At 43.2% G+C, this 18,834-nt stretch overlaps 1 protein-coding gene across 6 annotated transcripts in view; it reads right to left on the bottom strand.

Annotated features, from left to right (window-relative positions):
- The window catches only part of LOC101942087 (tetraspanin-15-like), a 232,371-nt gene extending 215,011 nt beyond the window's left edge, over positions 1 to 17,360 (bottom strand). For 3 of the 6 annotated variants that reach the window (XM_065584409.1, XM_065584404.1, XM_065584410.1), the window contains exon 1: positions 17,162 to 17,355. In XM_065584409.1, the coding sequence (XP_065440481.1) occupies positions 17,162 to 17,248 (87 nt within the window). In that variant the 5' untranslated portion in view covers positions 17,249 to 17,355. Of the gene's footprint in view, positions 1 to 17,161 lie in introns of all 6 variants that reach the window. The other 3 variants (XM_065584408.1, XM_065584407.1, XM_065584406.1) reach the window with 3 other exon arrangements.
- Between the last annotated feature and the right edge of the window lie 1,474 nt (positions 17,361 to 18,834).

Here is an 18,834-nt window from a genome sequence, read left to right on the forward strand (position 1 = left end):
TGCAAAGGGGGGAGGGAGGGAGAAAGGGGGACAGCCCTCATCATGTCAGACTAGAGGAACGTTTGCAAGAGATGATGCAAGAACAGTGTGCACTGCCATTACCTGTGCAGTAACAGCCCCACAGATTTAAAGGCTTCAGCCTCCACTCTATCAATGTCTGTCACACCTCTCCCATCTTAAATGTCTTTGGGATGTTACACTGCAACCAAGAGGTGGGACTGCAGCATGTGTAGACACACATGAGCTAGCTTTGATATAGCTCTCTTGAACAACAATAGCAGTGAAGCTGTGACAACATAGGCTAACCACCCAAGTGCATACCCAGGATCCCAAGCAAACTGCCTGTGCTGTCATTGGTTTATTACCATTATTTGAGTTAACTAGATCAAAGCTAGCTTGGGTAGGTCTACACGTACTGCAGTCACACAACTGATTGCAGTGTAGACAGACCCTTTACCTTGCAAGGAAACAAGCACCTTCAATTCCTCATAACATACGATTAGATTTACTATGGGCCTGCTCCGAAGCCCACCGAATTCGATGGAAAGACTCCCATTGACTTCCAAGGTCTTTAGATCAGGCTCTAGAGCATGTCTGACATCAAACCAGGACAAGGGCACTCAATACCTTGCAAGATTGGGCCTTAATTCCCTTTCAAAGAGACTTGTGTGTATCTGCTTTATTTCCCATCTACTCTGTTCACTTCAGATCAGGATATCCAGTTTGAATTGCTGGGTTTTTCATGTCAATACAAGTCATTGGGACCCACAGTCCCAAAGGCAAGAAATTCACTAAACAAGACTTAAATTGCTTGCTATCGTTTTAGCATTTCAGAATTGCAATTAGATCTTGGAGGTGGAAAGTAGACTAGAAGTTCTGACAGGTTGCACCATGTTGTGACATGTTTTTGCACATCACACTAGAATCTGCTGTGACAGAAAGTGCTAACACAGCTTGATGTTGCATGAGCCATGATAAATTAAACTCTGGATTTTATAAACACTGACAGTCTAAAGCAGTGGTTCTCAAAGCCGGTATGCTGCTTGTTCAGGGAAAGCCCCTGTTGGGCCGGGCCAGTTTGTTTACTTGCTGCATTCACAGGTTCGGCCAATCGCGGCTCCCATTGGCCGCGGTTCGCCGCTCCAGGCCAGTGGAGGCGGTGGGAAGTGGTGGCCAGCACATCCCTCGGCCCGCGCCGCTTCCTGCCGCCCCTATTGGCCTGGAGTGGTGAACCACAGCCAGTGGGAGCCGTGATCGGCCGAACCTGTGGACACAGCAGGTAAACAAACCGGCCCAGCCCACCAGGGTCCTTCCCTGAACAAGCGGCGGACCAGCTTTGAGAACCACTGGTCTAAAGAACACTTTTATTTAGGTTACAATGAGCTGCATGTCTGCTGAAACTTTTTCCACTGCTCTCTAAACTTGTTATTTGGGAGGACTGTGGGGAAATAAATTATATCCTTATGATAACTTGTCCGTAAATTTCTCCATTCAATTGTTTGGAAAAACAACAGTTTTGTTCATATCCAATGCTCAGTAAAAGCAAAATGGATTATTTCCCCTTTTTTGTGAGCATGTGAAAAGGGTAGAAATGACTGTCACAGTGATGATGTAGGGAACTACATTGTGAAACTGCTCATGAGAAAATATATAGAACAAAAGAACCTCCACAACAGATCGGATCAGTGGACCATCTATTCTAGTAACTTGTCTTGGATGTCTGCCAGCATCAAATGCTTCAGAGAAAGTGTAAATTCCCCAAATAATCAGATAATAACTAACCTATCGAGAAGTTTTTTTTCCTAATCTCAAGCAACAAGCAATAAGGTTTTTGTGCAAAAGCATGAAGGCTGATAGCCTTTATAATCTGTATTCTAGCTAGTGCAATTGTGAGTGATGGTCTTATTTTTCATAGAAAAATCCATCCTCTTTTTGACTCTTTGTAAGCTCTTTGCATCAATATCTCAAGGCAGCAAGCTCCAGAGGCTAATTCACACTCCCCCTGACACAGACTTTGGATGCAGGGACAGATTTTCAAAAGTGAGCCTCTTATTTGCACTCAAAATGTGATGCTTCAGAGGAAGAAATTGCCTTCCTCCCTCCTGTAGAAACTATTATGCATGCAGTCAGTTTTGCAATGCTTTCCTTGGACTGGAAAGGAAATTCCTACCTACCCCTTCCCATGCAGTTCTCCATTTACACCCCAGGGCATGAGATTTCATGGCCTTTTATTTTTGTATGCGCCCTCTGTTTCCTGATGGAGCTGGCAATTTCAAACTTTCAAGGATCTTTAATACTTTCCTTTTATCTGCTCATTAACACTTCACAATGGCACTTCTCTCGGACTTATTCTTATGAAGCAGCAATTAGCTCTCAGGCTAAGTTCACTGGGGATCCAGCTCTCTAAACCCCACTGCCTTTGAGAGATGCTGTTCTTTAACGTGTCACTTAGGCTGGATATTGGTGTCATGGGGCTATTTCCTCTCAGGAAGGCAACCACGCATAATTGTCTACAAGAGAAAGTCCTAGACTTGCATATGGGGCAATCCTCACCCTGTGAACTTAAGAGAAAAATGTAATTTGAAAATGGAAATTTATTCTCCTACCAAGTAAGCCCTGATCAGCAGGGCTTCTGATGATGCATAATCACTCAGGACTAAGATCACTTACTTATGGTAGCACCTGGTATGTGCAAAGCATGTTCCAAACACAAAGACAGCCCATGCTACATTGTGTGACAAAGGCAGAGCCTCCCTTCTGTGGGACATGAGTAATGTAAAGCTCATGGGGTCCATGACCAGGGCCGCCCAGAGGATTCAGGAAGCCTGGGGGTCTTCGGTGGCAGGGGTCCCCCGCCGCCAAAGACCCAGCACTTGACAGCGGGTCCCGGGGCGGAAGGACCCCCCGCCGCGGGTCTTCAGGGCACTTCGGCGGCGGGTCCCGGAGCGGAAGGACCCCCCGCCGCAGGTCTTCAGGGCACTTCGGCGGCAGGTCCCAGAGTGGAAGGACCCCCCCGACGCCGAACTGCTGCCGAAGACCCGGAGCGGAAGAAGCTCCGGGGGCCTGGGCCCTGCAAGAGTTTTCTGGGGTCCCCGGAGCTAGTGAAGGACCCCGCTCCAGGGGCCCCGAAAAACTCTCGTGGGGGCCCCTGCAGGGCCCGGGGCAAATTGCCCCACTTGCCCCCCCACGGTCTGGGCGGCCCTGTCCATGTCCCAGAAGTCAAAACCCTTGCAAAGCAAGAGCTGGAAGCTCTGTGTGATTCCTACAGCTTAGTGACAAAACTCATGGAAAGGAAATGCATAATGGGAGAAAGCTAGTCCATAAATAAGAGCAGAGGAGCACAAGCTAGGGCATCATTCAAAACATCTTTGAGGAAGAGAAGCAGCTCAGTTCAGGGACAAACTGCTGTAATCAGATGAGTAAATGAGATGCGAATGAAAAGCCAGTAATTCATCGCTTTCAGAAACATCAATGAGTCATGACGACAACAGCTTCATGGCCACATAGCTCTTCATATTAAAATCAGATTATTCTGAGAAGCCAAATCCATACCAGGAGAGGGGTTCGTATGTGCGCACTGACTTCCTGAATAATTTCTGACTGGGGTGAGGGAGATGATGTGGATACATCCCTCTGGTCTCAGCTTCTGTTCCATGTTGCTGTTACTTATGGTGGGTGAACCTCAAAGAGTGGGAACTGGGGTTGGAGAAGACTCCACAAGTTTGGATACTTATCTGAACTCTAAGACTCTCATTAATCTGTAAAATTTGGATAAAAATCTCACAAGAGGAAGTTCCTACTGGGGCCCAAGCTGCAAAATTCAAATCTGGATTTCAATACCTCTGCCTAAAATTTTGGACTTTCTAGACATAGGGTTCAGATTTATTACTTGTCAACCAAGGTTTTTGGTAGCTCGTGCTTCTAGCTGAGTTAGAAATACCGTAAAGCCAGCTTCTGCCAACTAGAATTTCTGCCCTTCTAGAAACAGAAATGACCCGGTACAACAAAAATAGAATGGGATGTTATCTGTAGCGTATATCTGGAATGTGTGCATCTGGAGTCTGGCAGGACATGTGTGGAAGTTAAGCAAACTTTTCAGAATTTAGTTAATTTTCCATTCTAAAAGAGGGCTATGATCAGCGATTGAAAGAGAATTCTTATTTCCCCCCCCCCCAGATCCAAACCACCCTATTTTTTAATGTTGCAAAACTAAAACCCAATAATCTTGACACATCTCCAGTTTGCTGAAACCCAGTACAATTGAATCTTCCTAACTGGTGCATCCCATTGGAAATAAACATGCCAATTAAAAATGTTTTTATCAGAGGTCCATAGGAACATAATCCACTGGGAAATGGTCACTTAAAAAAAATTGCAGGGAAAAGAGAAATGAGTCCAGTAAAACATTGACAAGTACATTAATCATGGTACTGAGTCATTGTGTCATCCAGCAATGACCCCGTCAGATGACCACGTGTATCTGAGAGCTCAGAAGTGGGAGTAACTAAGAACAGGAGGGGATAAGCCATCTCTCAGCTAAGCCACACTTCCTTGAAAATTCAAGAACAGCAACGACACAGAGATAGAAAATGAGCTCCTGGCATCTGATTTAGAATATGAGTTACAGATGACAGCTATTATGGTTTTTCCCTCACACTCAGAGGAGATCATAACACTAAGTTTGGATTTTTATTTTAGGTAAAGGAAAACTAAGCAGGTAATATAAAATCACCACAAACGGGGCAGAGAGCAGTGTCTCTCTTGCTCCAAGTCCTGTCATTTTAATATCCCCTCGCTGCCCTGTTCCGTAGCAGACAAGCAGGACTTCTTACATTTGGAGACATAGAATTGGAAAGGGCTTCCTGGGTCACTGAGTGCAGCCCGCTGCTGTCACAGGCAACCACCCCATCATATAATCCACCAAGCTCCATTTTAACACTAGCGGTTGTTTGCCCCCACTCCTCTGATTGGGAGGCTGTTCCAAAGTCTCTCTTCTCTGATGGTTAGAAACCGTCTTCTAATTTCCAGTCTACATTTATTCACAATCAGTTTATAACCCTTTGTTCTTGTGCCAACATTGTCCTTTAGCTCAAGTAGCTCTTCTCCCTCCCTGACGTATTAATAGAGAGCAATCATTCCCTCTCCCAACCTTTGCTTTGCTAGGTTAAACAAAGCTGTAGTTTCCTCGGCTTTCCACTTCCCTGATATCCTAGTAGCCTTTCCCTGCACCTATTCCAGATGGAAGTCGTCATTCTTGAACATGGGTGACCAAAACTGTACACAGCATTCCTGATACCAGTGTCTTGTGCAACAAATTCACTATTTACAGATGCAATGCAAAGGAAAGCAGAATTACAGCTACGTTCACCAGAGCTGGCCTTTTTCATTGGTGCACAGATCAGATGGTTTAGGCTCAATTAGAAGGGCTTTGATAAAGCTTAAGCACATACTGTCCAACAGAACTTGCCAGGGCAACTATGCCTAATTGACAGCACTGAATAGCTTGAGTCACCCACCAAGCTGCAGGTCATTGCGGGGTAACTGTGAAACTAAGATGCTCCCATTCACATACTGAACAAGTTTAGCTCTAGCCTTTTCACAACCCTTTCCTTGGGAAATACATTTCATGGAGCAGATCCTCAAGGAATCAATTCTGAAGCACTTAGAGGAGAGGAAAGTGATCAGGAACAGTCAGCATGGATTCACCAAGGGCTAGTCATGCCTGACTAACCTAACTGCCTTTTATGACAAGATAACTGGCTCTGTGGATGAGGGGAAAGCAGTGGATGAGTTATTCCTTGATTTTAGCAAAGCTCTTGATACCATCTCCCACAGTATTCTTAACAGCACATTAAAGAAGTATAGGCTGGATGAATGGACTATAAGGTGGATAGAAAGCTGGATTAGATCATCAGGCTCAACGGGTAGTGATCAATAGCTCCATGTCTAGTTGGCAGCCGGTATCAAGCGGAGTGCCCCAAGGGTCGGTCCTGGGGCCGGTTTTTGTTCAATATCTTCATTAATGATCTGGACGATGGCATGGATTGCACCCTCAGCAAGTTTGCAGATGACACTAAACTGGGAGGAGTGGTAGATATGCTGGAGGGTAGAGAGAGGACACAGAGGGACCTAGACAAATTAGAGGATTGGGCCAAAAGAAATCTGATGAGGTTCAACAAGGACAAGTGCAGAGTCCTGCACTTAGGATGGAAGAATCCCATGCACTGCTATAGACTAGGGACTGAGTGGCTAGGCAGCAGATCTGCAGAAAAGGCCCTAGGGGTTACAATGGACGAGATGCTGGATATAAGTCAACAGTGTGCCTTTGTTGCCAAGAAGGCTAACGGCATTTTGGGCTGCATAAGTAGGAGCATTGCCAGCAGATTGAGGGACGTGATCGTTCCCCTCTATTCGGCAAAGATGGTGAGGCCTCATCTGGAGTACTGTGTCCACTTTTGGGCCCCACACTACAAGAAGGATATGGAAAAATTGGAAAGTGTCCAGTGGAGGGCAACAAAAATGATTATGGAGCTGGAGCACATGACTTATGAGGCTCAGAGGCTGAGGGAACTGGGATTATTTAGTCTACAGAAGAGAAGAATGAGGGGAGATTTGGTAGCTGCTTTCAACTACCTGAAAGGGGGTTCCAAAGAAGATGGTGCTCGGCTGTTCTCAGGGGTACCAGATGACAGAACAAGGAGTAATGGTCTCAAGTTGCAGTGGGGGAGGTTTAGGTTGGATATTAGGAAAAACTTTTTCAGTAGGAGGGTGTTGAAGCACTGGAATGGGTTCCCTAGGGAAGTGGTGGAATCTCCATCCTTAGAGGTTTTTAAGGACCAGCTTGACAAAGCCCTGGCTGGGATGATTTAGTTGGGGTTGGTCCTGCTTTGAGCAGGGGGTTGGACTAGATGATCTCCTGAGGTCCCTTCCAAACCTGATATTCTATGATTCCCCTAGGACATTTATTGCACTATTCAGCTGGGCCTGAAAGCATCCGTAGAGCTGTCATGGGTTTAGAGGAAGAAGATCATGTGCTCGCTCAAAAGTTTACCATTTTTCTTTCATGGAATTACAAGTAAAAAGTCATCAGAACAGCAAAAATTACCACAAATCGAACTATTCTGTCTTCCCACCTACATCGAGCTGTAAATTGTTAATATTGGAGAGCTCTTTTTTTTAGGAAGAGTGCATACAAGGAACACCTACCTTTGCAGGAAATGGAGGGACAGAATTTTTGGGGGGGTGTTTGGGTTTGAGAAAAGCCTCTTAGCAGACATTTACAGGCTGATTCTCTGCCACCCTAGAAAACCAAATTCTGCAGCTCTAGGGGTGTTTATGATTTTTTAAGTTGGCCCAGACTTATCATAAGGATTGCAAGTTTCAAGCAAGTTGGAGTCAATTTATGGTATATAAATTGGAGTCAATTTATAGAATATCACTTCAAGAAACAATGACCAGACAGAAGAACCAGATGAAATAGAAGTGGTATGAATTTTCTCAGCTCAAAACCAAGGAGATTGTTTGCACAAACCTCTGAAAAACACACAGCTTTGGCTATTATCCCTTTAAAAAAAGGGGGGGGGGGGGAGGGGAATCTATATGCCTGAAATCTGCTCTAATTCATATCCTGTGTATCCTGAGTGACTTCAGTTGGATTTGAATATGGAAACTTCAGAACAATTGAATCTCCTTGGCAGAACAAAAAAGACAATCCTTCATCCTTCTAGCACATACTTAATCTGAAATCTCAAAGAGCTTTAAGAATAAAGACTCGCAACCATCATGGGAAGTAGGGAAGTACTGTCTTCCTTTTACAAATAAGGACATGAATCTGAACCTCAGTTACCTATGGCTACAACATAAGCCAGCCGCAGAACTAGAAACAGAAAGAAGCCAGGGGTCCTCACTTTGTAACCCTGATTACTAGGCTATTCGGTTCCTCAAAATCCCTTGATAAGCTCCCACCTTCAACAGTCTAAGCATAAACTTCTACCATTTTGCACTTCATCTAACTTCAAAGAGCTCTCACTCCACTCTCTGCTAAGTAAAAGATCACGGAAAAGTATCCCATTACATTTAAAAAAAAATTTCTCTTACTTAATTGGCCTCTCAGAGTTGGTAAGACAACTCCCACCTGTTCATGCTCTCTGTATGTGTGTATATATATCCCCTCAATATATGTTCCACTCTATATGCATCCGAAGAAGTGGGCAGTAGCCCACGAAAGCTTATGCTCTAATAAATTTGTTAGTCTCTAAGGTGCCACAAGTACTCCTGTTCTTCCATTACATTTAAGGCACTTCTTGAGCTAGAGAGACAGATGAGAATAGCACTGTTTTACAGGCCCTCATTGAAATCCCCTTCTGCTACACCTCACATGCAATAATACAGCTGAAAGGAAACCCAACTGCTATTGTAATGTAGTAGAATGGGGAAAGTATTTATAGCTATTCAGCCACGAATGTGGGAGGTGGAAATACATTGACAAATCCTAAGGTAGTCAGCTGTGTTAACTCTTTAACCCTCCATAAAAGCTTCTGCATATAGGCAGTCTGAAGACTGGAACCTGGCATCAGATTGGTATGTTCCAAGTGAATAAGTATCATGGATAACCTCACATAAGATAGAGATTGGGAAAGACTAAACAGATCCTATCTAATTATGATGTAGGGTGAGCCTACATCGACAGTCTAGTGTTATTTTCCAGTCCTGCCTCAATCCTTTCCCTAGACTATTCCAGATGAAATATTTCCTGATACCCAGCACCAAGGTCCCTTTACATCATGTCACCCCATTTGCCTTAAGGTCGGTTTACACTGGAGAAGTTTTTAAACTGGTAAGCATCATAGCGAAAGCCCAGTTTAAAGTGACCTGACCCAGATTTTCTGAACCAGTTTCAGGACCACCTGAACAGGAACGCCAACTTTCCTGCAGCTATCACAGTGCTCTGCTCCTAATAGACCTGCCTTCTTGGGGTATGTCTACACTGCAACTAAAAAAACCATGGCTGGCCCATGCCAGCTGACTTGAGCTAAGGGGGCTCTGACTAAGAGGCTGTTTAACTGAAATCCAGATGTTCTGGGATCCTGCTAGGGGGGAGGCAGGGAGCCCTCCAAACTCCTGCTGTCACGAGAGTGAGCAGAGACCCCTGGGCAAGACTATGAGGTGGAAGAAGAGCCCCCAGTTGTGGGGGAGGCCGCCCTGCTGCTGAATGTCTCCTGTCCTTTTGATTACCCAAGCTCCCGATTATCCAAATAAAATCTGTGTCCCCCACTCCAGGTATTCGGATAATCAGGAGTGTACAGTATTCAAAACTAGCTGTACATATAGCATGGTTGTTTACAAGTTAGAAAACAATCTCAGACTTAACCCATCAATCAGTTTTTTGTCTTGTTTTTCCGGTATCATTCTGTGCCATCCTTATCTTTGTCAGGGATATCACAATTCCGGTGCCAGTGGGTCGTGAAAGCATCTCCCAAACTGTCCCAGGACAAATTACTCACGTACCTTGTCTTTGACAGTTTTGTATTTGCCCATGCCAAGAGCTGAATTCAGCTTTGCAAAGCGTTATGGGATATATACCTTAGCATGCGTGAACAGGAGTAAGCATTCTGGGGAAAGCGTAACACAATTCAGTTACCACAACTACCCAAACATTCATATATGATAGAATATATACAATATTAATACCAAATACATTAAAGTAACGTGCACTAGGTTAACATATCACGCTAGCTAGCAAGTCTGACCTCTTGTGTAACATAGGGCACTAAATTCCATCCAGATATCCCTATATTAAGCTCAATGACTTTTAGTTAGACAAACATTTTAATCCTCAGGAGACTAAATTTCTTTGTGCCAAGGACAGAGAATAGGAGAGACTGAGATGCTGCCAATATCCAAGGCTTCTGAAATGGCAGGGAATTGTTCAAATAAGCCCAGTAGGCGATCCACGCCCCATATTGCAGGGAAGGTGAAAAATTACTAAGGACCCTGCCAGTCTGACCTGGGAAAAATTCCTTCCTAATCCCAAATTTGGCAATCAGTGAGCAAGACACACCAGCCAGGCATCTAAGACAGAGATGATCTAAGACAGGCCCGTTACTCAATGAGGTGGGAGGTTAGGGGGGAAATAACAGAAAATGTGGACATGGCAGAGGTGCTTAATGACTTCTTTGTTTTGGTTTTCACCAAGAAGGTTGGTGGTGATTGGACGTCTAATGTAGCGAATGCCAGTGAAAATGAGGTAGGATCAGAAGAGGCTAAAATAGGGAAAGAACAATTTAAAAATTACTTGGGCAAATGAGATGTCTTCAAGTCACCAGGGCCTGATGAAATGCATCCTAGAATACTCAAGAAGCTGACTAAGGAGATATCTGAGCCATTAGCAATTATCTTTGAGAAGTCATGGAAGACGGGAGAGATTCCAGAAGACTGGAAAAAGGCAAATATAGTGCCCATCTATAAAAAGGGAAATAAGGACAACCCAGGTTATTATAGACCAGTCAGATTAACTTCTGTACCCGGAAAGATAATGGAACAAATAATTAAGCAATCTATTTGCAAACACCTAGAAGATAATAAGGTAATAAGTAACAGTCAGCATGGATTTGTCAAAAACAAATCCTGTCAAACCAACCTGATAGCTTCTTTGACAGAGTAACAAGCCTTGCGAATGGGGAGTGGTAGATGTGATATATCTTGATTTTAAAAAGCTTTTGATACTGTCCCACATGACCTTCTCATAAATCAACTAAGGAAATACAACCTAGATGGAGCTACTATAAGGTTGACGGGTTAGACCACAGAAACCCCCTTGGGAGCTGCCACCTGATGTGCAAAGACTACCCCTGCTTCTGTTTTCCCTGCCAGCTCAGGACTCCAGCACCCTGTCTTGCTGAGCCAGACACTCCCGTCTGGCTCCAGACACAGACCCAGGGTCTGAATCACTTGTCCCAAAGCTGCAAGTTTACCTGAAAACAGCTCACAGTAGTGTGCTTGTCTTTAGCATTCAGATGCCCAACTCCCAATGGGGTCTAAACCCAGATAAATCCGTTTTACCCTGCATAAAGCTTATGCAGGGCAAACTCATAAATTGTTCGCCCTCTATAACACTGATAGAGAGATATGCACAGTTGTTTGCTCCCTCAGATATTAATACATACTCTGAGTAAATTACTAAATAAAAAGTGATTTTATTAAATACAGACAGTAGGATTTAAGTGGTTCAAAGTAGTAACAGACAGAACAAAGTAAGTCACCAAGAAAAATAAAATAAAATGCGCAAATCTATGTCTAATCAAATTGAATACAGATAATCTCATCCTCAGAGATACTTCAGTAAGCTTTTTCTCAGACTGGACACCTTCCAGGCCTGGGCACAATTCTTTCCCCTGGTACAGCTCTTGCTGCAGCTCAGGTGATAGCTAGGGGATTCTTCATGATGGCTCCTCCCTCCCCTTGTTCTCTTCCACCCCTTTATATATCTTTTGCATAAGGCGGGAACCCTTTGTCCCTCTGGGTTTCCACAATCCCCACCCCCCCACCCCCCCTCAGGAAAAGCACCAGGATAAAGATGGATTCCAGTTCAGGTGACATGATCACATGTCACTACAAGACTTCATTACTCACTTGCCAGCACACATATATACAGGAAGACTCACAGGTAAATACAGCCATCTGCAGACAATGGGAGTCATCAAGATTCCAAACCATCCTTAATGGCCCACACTTTACATAATTACAATAGACCCTCAGAGTTATGTTTTATATTTCTAGTTTCAGATACAAGAGTGGTACATTTCTACAAATAGGATGATCACACTCAGTAGATTATGAGCTTTGTAATGAAACCTTACATGAGACCTTTTGCATGAAGCATATCCCAGTTACATTATATTCACTTATATTTTTATAAAACCATATAGACTGCACAACGTCACAGTGGGTGCAAAACTGGTTGGAAAACTGTTCCCATATGCATCCGAAGAAGTGGGCTGTAGTCCACGAAAGCTTATGCTCTAATAAATTTGTTAGTCTCTAAGGTGCCACAAGTCCTCCTGTTCTTCTTTTTGTTCCCAGAGAGTAGTTATCAGTGGTTCACAGTCATGCTGGAAGGGCATAACGAGTTGGTCCCGCAGGGATCAGTTCTGCGTCCGGTTCTGTTCAGTATCTTCATTGATGATTTAGATAATGGCAGAGAGAGTACACTTATAAAGTCTGCGGATGATACCAAGCTGCGAGGGGTTCCAAGTGCTTTGGAAGATAGGATTAAAATTTAAGGTGATCTGGACAAACTGGAAAAATGGTCTGAAGTAAATAGGATGAAATAGGATGAAATTCAATAAGGACAAATGCAAAGTACTCCACTTTGGAAGGAACAATCAGTTGCACGCATACAAAATGGGAAATGACTGCCAAGGAAGGAGTACTGTGGAAAGGGATCTGGGGGTCATAGTAGACCACAAGCTAAATATGAGTCAACAGTGTAATGCTGTTGCAAAAAAAAAGCAAACATCATTCTGGGATATATTAGCAGGAGTGTTGTAAGCAAGACACGAGAAGTAATTCTTCCGCTCTACTCCGCTCTGATTACGCCTCAACTGGAGTATTGTGTCCAGTTCTGGACACCACATTTCAGGAAGGATGTGGACAAATTGGAGAGAGTCCAGAGAAGAGCAACAAAAATGATTAAAGGTCTAGAAAACATGACCTATGAGGGAAGATTGAAAAAATTGGGTTTGTTTAGTCTGGAAAAGAGAAAACTGAGAGGGGACATGATAACAGTTTTCAAGTATGTAAAAGGTTGTTACAGAGAGGAGGAAGAAAAACTGTTTTTCTTAACCTCTGAGGATAGGACAAGAAGCAATGGGCTTAAATTGTAGCAAGGGAGGTTTAGGTTGGACATTAGGAAAAACTTCCTGTCAGGGTGGTTAAGCAGTGGAATAAATTGCCTAGGGAGGTTGTGGAATCTCCATCATTGAGGATTTTTAAGAGCAGGTTGGACAAACACCTGTCAGGGATGGTCTAGATAATACTTAGTCCTGCCACAAGTGCAGGGGACTGGACTAGATGACCTCTCGAGGTCCCTTCTAGTTCTATGGTTCTATGATCTGTACCACGTTGGAGCACTGGTCCACCCCACCTGCTGTCCCATCTCTAGCTGTGGCCAATCTCTGATGCTTCAGAGGCAGGTGAACCACCCCCCCCCCCAGTACATCTGGCAAATAGTGTATGGGGGGGAGGGGGGGTAATCATCCTTGATCCCTACAGGTGACCATCTGAAGCCCTAAATACTGAGATTTCATTATAGTCATTGTCTTGATGCAGAGGTGCAAGTGTTAGTAGTGTTTTCAGGATTGCCTGCTTTGTCCTCTTCTTCCCAGCGCCCATAAAGAAAGGGGATGAAAGGGCTGTTCATAGATTCCAAGGCTGGAAAGGATCACCATGACCATCCAGCCTGACACTGGACTAAAGCACATATCTAATGTCACCTTAAATATGGGAGGCAGAGAAGGCTAGTGTGGACAGAAGGTCCCTGGTTCCCTTAGAATTGGCAGTCAGTTTTCAACTCGAACTCAAATCTGTTTTTAAAGTAGCTGTCCAGAGGGAAGAAAGTCAAGAACTTAAACTAATCTTGCACTTCTTACTGATATGCTCACCTAGAAATAATTGCCCTCATTACAGGCATGTGCTGAAAGGTAGCCTGCGGTGGTGCTGCCTCAGACTTCCTACCCACAGGCTGTGTGTCTCATCAGTACCTAGTGCAGAGAGGGGAGTGGAAAGAAAACCCAAGCAACTACCATAAGTAAAGCACTTGCAATCACAGCTGGAACTGAATAGTCAGCGCACATTTACTCAAACTGAACAGTGAAAATTAGAGCTACATTAATTTTAATGAGCTATACCCCTCCAAATGCCTTGGATGGCTTTGAATATCTCAGTCAAAATGGATTATTCTTTGTAATACAAAAGCACCCAGAAGCCCCAATCAGAATTAGAGCCCTATTGTGCTTGGTGCTGAACATACGTTACAGGGCTGGTGACTTTCTGACTTAGAATGGTTTAATGTTAGTAGAGTATAAACTTTCTGATTTAGAACGGTGATGAAACTCCATGTTTTCCATTGAAGTTTTCTTTACCACGGCAGTTGGAAGCAGGGTTGAAACTGGGTAGTTCGAGACCTTGTTCAATTTAAGCACAAAAGGTTCCAATAATAATTCTACCAAGTACATTTAAAACCCAGCTAAGTATCCAGGGATGGCCCACTCCTGGAGTATAATTAGCAGGACTTTCCCACCCTCCGAATGGCTCTGAGTGCCACAGGATTTGTAAAATGACAGATTTGCAAATGAGAACTAGGTAAGTCACTTGGCTGAAAAGGTCAAGTAGGTTTCCCGGTTTCTATGGTTTTGATGGGCCAATGACTTTTCTGAGGCAGAGCAGTTTAAAAACTATCCCTTGGGGAGTTTAGAAATTGGTAATGGTCACTAAGTCACCAGTTTGAAGACAGCCCCAGTTAGGAGTCATTGACAGTTATTTCCTTTTTATATCACTGTCTTAGGCTGTGTGAAATAATCTGTTCTCTGTTTATTTCTTGTGGGCAGGTGTTTTTCTCACAAGCATGCACAGCAGCTCGCTTTCCTCTTTGTCGGTCTTTGCAAAGATGCTCTAGCCTGACTTCGCACGGATAGCTCAGTATTATTTGGCTTTTATATTGTGCTTAGCACGACCTATTAGTCAGTTACATTTGCAGAGTGTCAAATGCAACATTGATTGAGTTTGATCGGAAGAAAAATATATCCCTGTCTCACAACTAGAACTGTTCAACACTTTTATGAAGAAACTCCAAACCAGGCAAAACCCACCTGGTTTTCAGTTTGCAGTTAAACCCTAAGCTTAGTCCTGGCTCAACAGGAGTTTCACCAAAGTTTACAAAACCTTTTCATGAACATGAGCCAAGTTATTTGGTAGGACAGGGGAAATCAGCACAAAGCTAATATCCTTGAGGTTCACTTAGGTTAAAATCTGGCTACAGAGGGGATGTCAAGGCAGAATTCTTCCTCCAGGCCTGGACTCCTTTGACAGGAAGTCTTCATGATGATGCTTACCACACACAGTCACTTCAGGAAACTGAATTGGCTCCTGGGGATGGTAGGTGGATTATGTGCCTACATCCAGTTGGATCATAAGTTCCATTCTTTTATAAACTAATGGAAAGTGAACCCACATTGTTGGGCACTTTACTAAACTCAGAAGTTTTGGTCAGAGATTTCTGCAAACCACCTACTTATATTTGGGTTTTCCCTTCAACCGTTCCCCAAGTTATGGCTTGAATAAGCCACAAAAGTCCAGAGAAACCATCAGCTATTGCCTAAGATTTGGGACAAATTATTTGAATCTATAGAGTATTATACTGTTGCCACCCATAGCCCGAAAGACACCCTACTCTTGCTCAAACATTAGACTACATTGACTTACAGGGTCTGTGAGTTTGGCTGTATTTGCTGGGGTTTCAAATGTGTTAGGAAACTCAAATAATGCAAGTTGCACCTGGCTTTATTAGGAGCTTCATACCATCATACCATACACATCCCCTTCTATATTCCGGTCCTAGAAGGTCTCGCTTTCCTGAAAAAAGAACAGGAGTACTTGTGGCATCTTAGAGATTAACAAATTTATTTGAGCATAAGCTTTCGTGGGCTACAGCCCACTTCACGAAAGCTTATGCTCAAATAAATTTGTTAGTCTCTAAAATGCCACAAGTACTCCTCTTCTTTTTGTGGATACAGACTAACAGGGCTGCTACTCTGAAACCTCTCTTTCCTGAGCTGATGTAGAGACACACTGTGTACAGTCCAAACTTACCCTCCCTTCCTGAGGTTTGGCTTGAACAAAGAAATCAACACGATAACAAAACTCGTCTCAAATCCCTCCACAGGCTTGGCTGCTCCCCCAGGACCGAGATCCTTTCTCCCATTCCCACTCCCTTACATCTAGGGGAAGTCGCAAGTCACTCAGTGAAACACTATAAGCCACTTGATCCTGCTGGGAAAAGGTTAACACCTACTAACAGGGTGGGTATTACAGGCAAACACTGCTAGTCTGAGTTCATTCATCAAAAATTCATGCTCAAAGGGTCATTATTTGTTTGCATTCCTGTTTGAGTCAGCAAATCAGGGAGTTGAAACAATACCATGTGACCAACGATACACTAAAAATGCTGAATGCCTTGTAGTAAATAATTCATAAGATGAACATAATTATTCAAAACTGTCAAATATTTACAAATAATCAATAGGATTGGTTCACAAATGACTAATCAAAGAAAGGGAATAACTTCATAATAAATAGTCTCACTGAATAATTTAATTATAATAAAGTTTCACAAGCAATGCTATAGTGCACAAAGTCTAAAGCGAGAGAAATAATCGTCCACTTGCTGTTCTGCTGTGTGTAGTTACTGTTTGCAGAGACTAATGTGAATCTTCCCTTCCTCTCATTTACACAGGTTCACAACAAGGTCTGCACTGCTAATATCACACTGACCTGGTTTGTATTAAGAATTAACATCTTCAAAATTGTGCTGATTAAATGGAAATTTGTTTAAAAAATTAAAAAGGACAAGTCTGGCCAAAACCACAAGCACTAAGAACTCGAGGGTATTAGTAACCACAGCTGGCAGATTTCACATCCAATTCCTGCCTGATCTCCATTGAAAGAGACAAGGCTTTAAGCATGGAGCCAGAGGCAAATGTAGAGTACAAACAATCTACCGGTAGCTGGGAGTATTGTGAAGTAAACGTTTGCACCATTAAGACGTTAGATTCCTGATGTGATTTGTATTTTTAAAATAAAGGCGTGTCTGATATATGAGCCAGGTCATGGCTTTTTAAAGGGGGGGGGGGGGAAGAAGATCAGGCAGAAAGAATATTAAATCCAGCAAATGGAGATCATCCTGTATTAAATACAAACAGAATTCTAGCAGCACAAATGGGCACCTCCTACAATGCAGTCCAATTCCAGACAGCATTATTAACCAGTAGATTTTATATTTCAGAGGGTGAAGCTCTAAGAAACAAAGTAAAACAAACCACCAGGCAGGTACTCTGTGTTAATTCCCATAAACAACATAAAAGTTGGAAATGATTGAAACACCTACCGAAAACAGAGTGGAATAGGCAGAGAGAGCAAATTTGATGCAGTAGTAATAGAGGAGGGGATCTTTCCCCTCTGTTTCTTTTGTCATCTTTTCAGCTCACGCTCTTGAGTGTGTGGATTGGGCACTGTCTCCTAATCTCAGTGGCTGGAATAAAAAAAAACACCCTTAAACTTCAATGCTCTCTACAACTTCCGCCTGGGAGAAACTGAAAGCAATTAGGCGGGAGGCAGAAACATTAACCCTTTACTGCATTTATTGCCTAATGGAACTAGCGTGGATTTGTTTCTCAAATGAACGCGTCAAGATTCACTGCTTTTTTATTATTTCAGTGGAATATGGATATTCAGAAAATAGGTGCAATCAAAAACACAAGCAGCTGCCTACCCTTTGAGCTACCTTCTTTTAAAAAATAACTGTGCTACAGGCAACAAATCACAATAGGAGACACTTGTCTTGTCCTTTATGGCATAAAAAGCATACTGCCATTCTAATGTGATCTCAGGGGTATTACTCACTTTCATAAAGCTCTGTTTACTTTTACAGATGTGGATATTGAAGCATCAAGAGGTTAAATGACTGCTCAAAATCAAAGAGGGAGTCAGTGGCAGAGTTGGGAATACAAATCCAGATTTTCCACCTTCCAGTCTTGCATTCATCCTTTAGTTACCTGCTGTGATACATCCTCTGACAGCTGACATTATCCTTACAGAGGGAGACAGGCTCAATGGTCTAAGAGTCAGCATTTTCCAATGAATGGGGTACAAGATGGGGAGGTAGAGACCAAATATAGATATTCCAGTTTTGATGATAATTTACTATGTGTCAGATCAAGTATCAGGGGGGAGCCGTGTTAGTCTGTATCCACAAAAACAACAAGGAGTCTGGTGGCACCTTTAAAGTCTAACAGATTTATTTGGGCATAAGCTTTCATGAGAAAAAACCACTTCTTCAGATGCATGGAGTGAAAATTACAGATGAAGGCATTATATACTGGCACATGAAGAGAAGGGCGTTACCTCACAAGTGGAAAACCAGTGTTGACAGGGCCAATTTGATCAGGGTAAATAGTCTAATAGGATGGGATTTTCAGAAGCACCCAGCAGAGTTTGATTTTTAAAGACAGGTGGGCTCCTAACTGTCATATATTTTTGAAATTCTCATTCTTAACATTCGAGATGTCATAGCCCTGGAGAAAGAGAGCTCCAGCAATGACATATATGCCGATTACTTAGCCACAGTTCATTGAACATAGAGAAGATCTGGTTTGAACAAGTCAGAGAAACTGGTCTCCGTCACTGTCATGGACATTACTCAGCTATATGTTATGTTTGTAATACCTGGTATCTCAATGTGCCCTTTTATTAGATCTTTTGTCCTTACTCTGCTGTTAGCATTTTTATTATTGGCATGCATTGTGGAGACACAATAAAGTATTCATCTTAGGGCTTGTCTATACTTACCGCGCTGGTTCGGCGGCAGGCAATCGAACTTCTGGGTTCGATTTATCGCGTCTTGTCTGGACGCGATAAATCGAACTCAGAAGTGCTCCCCGTCGACTCCGGTAATCCTGCTCGCCGCAAGGAGTACGCGGAGTCGACAGGGGAGCCTGCCTGCCGGGTCTGGACCGCGGTAAGTTCGAACTAAGGTACGTCGACTTCAGCTACGTTATTCAC

The sequence above is a fragment of the Chrysemys picta genome, chromosome 2 (genome assembly GCF_011386835.1).
Source record: "Chrysemys picta bellii isolate R12L10 chromosome 2, ASM1138683v2, whole genome shotgun sequence".
Lineage (NCBI taxonomy): Eukaryota > Metazoa > Chordata > Testudines > Emydidae > Chrysemys > Chrysemys picta.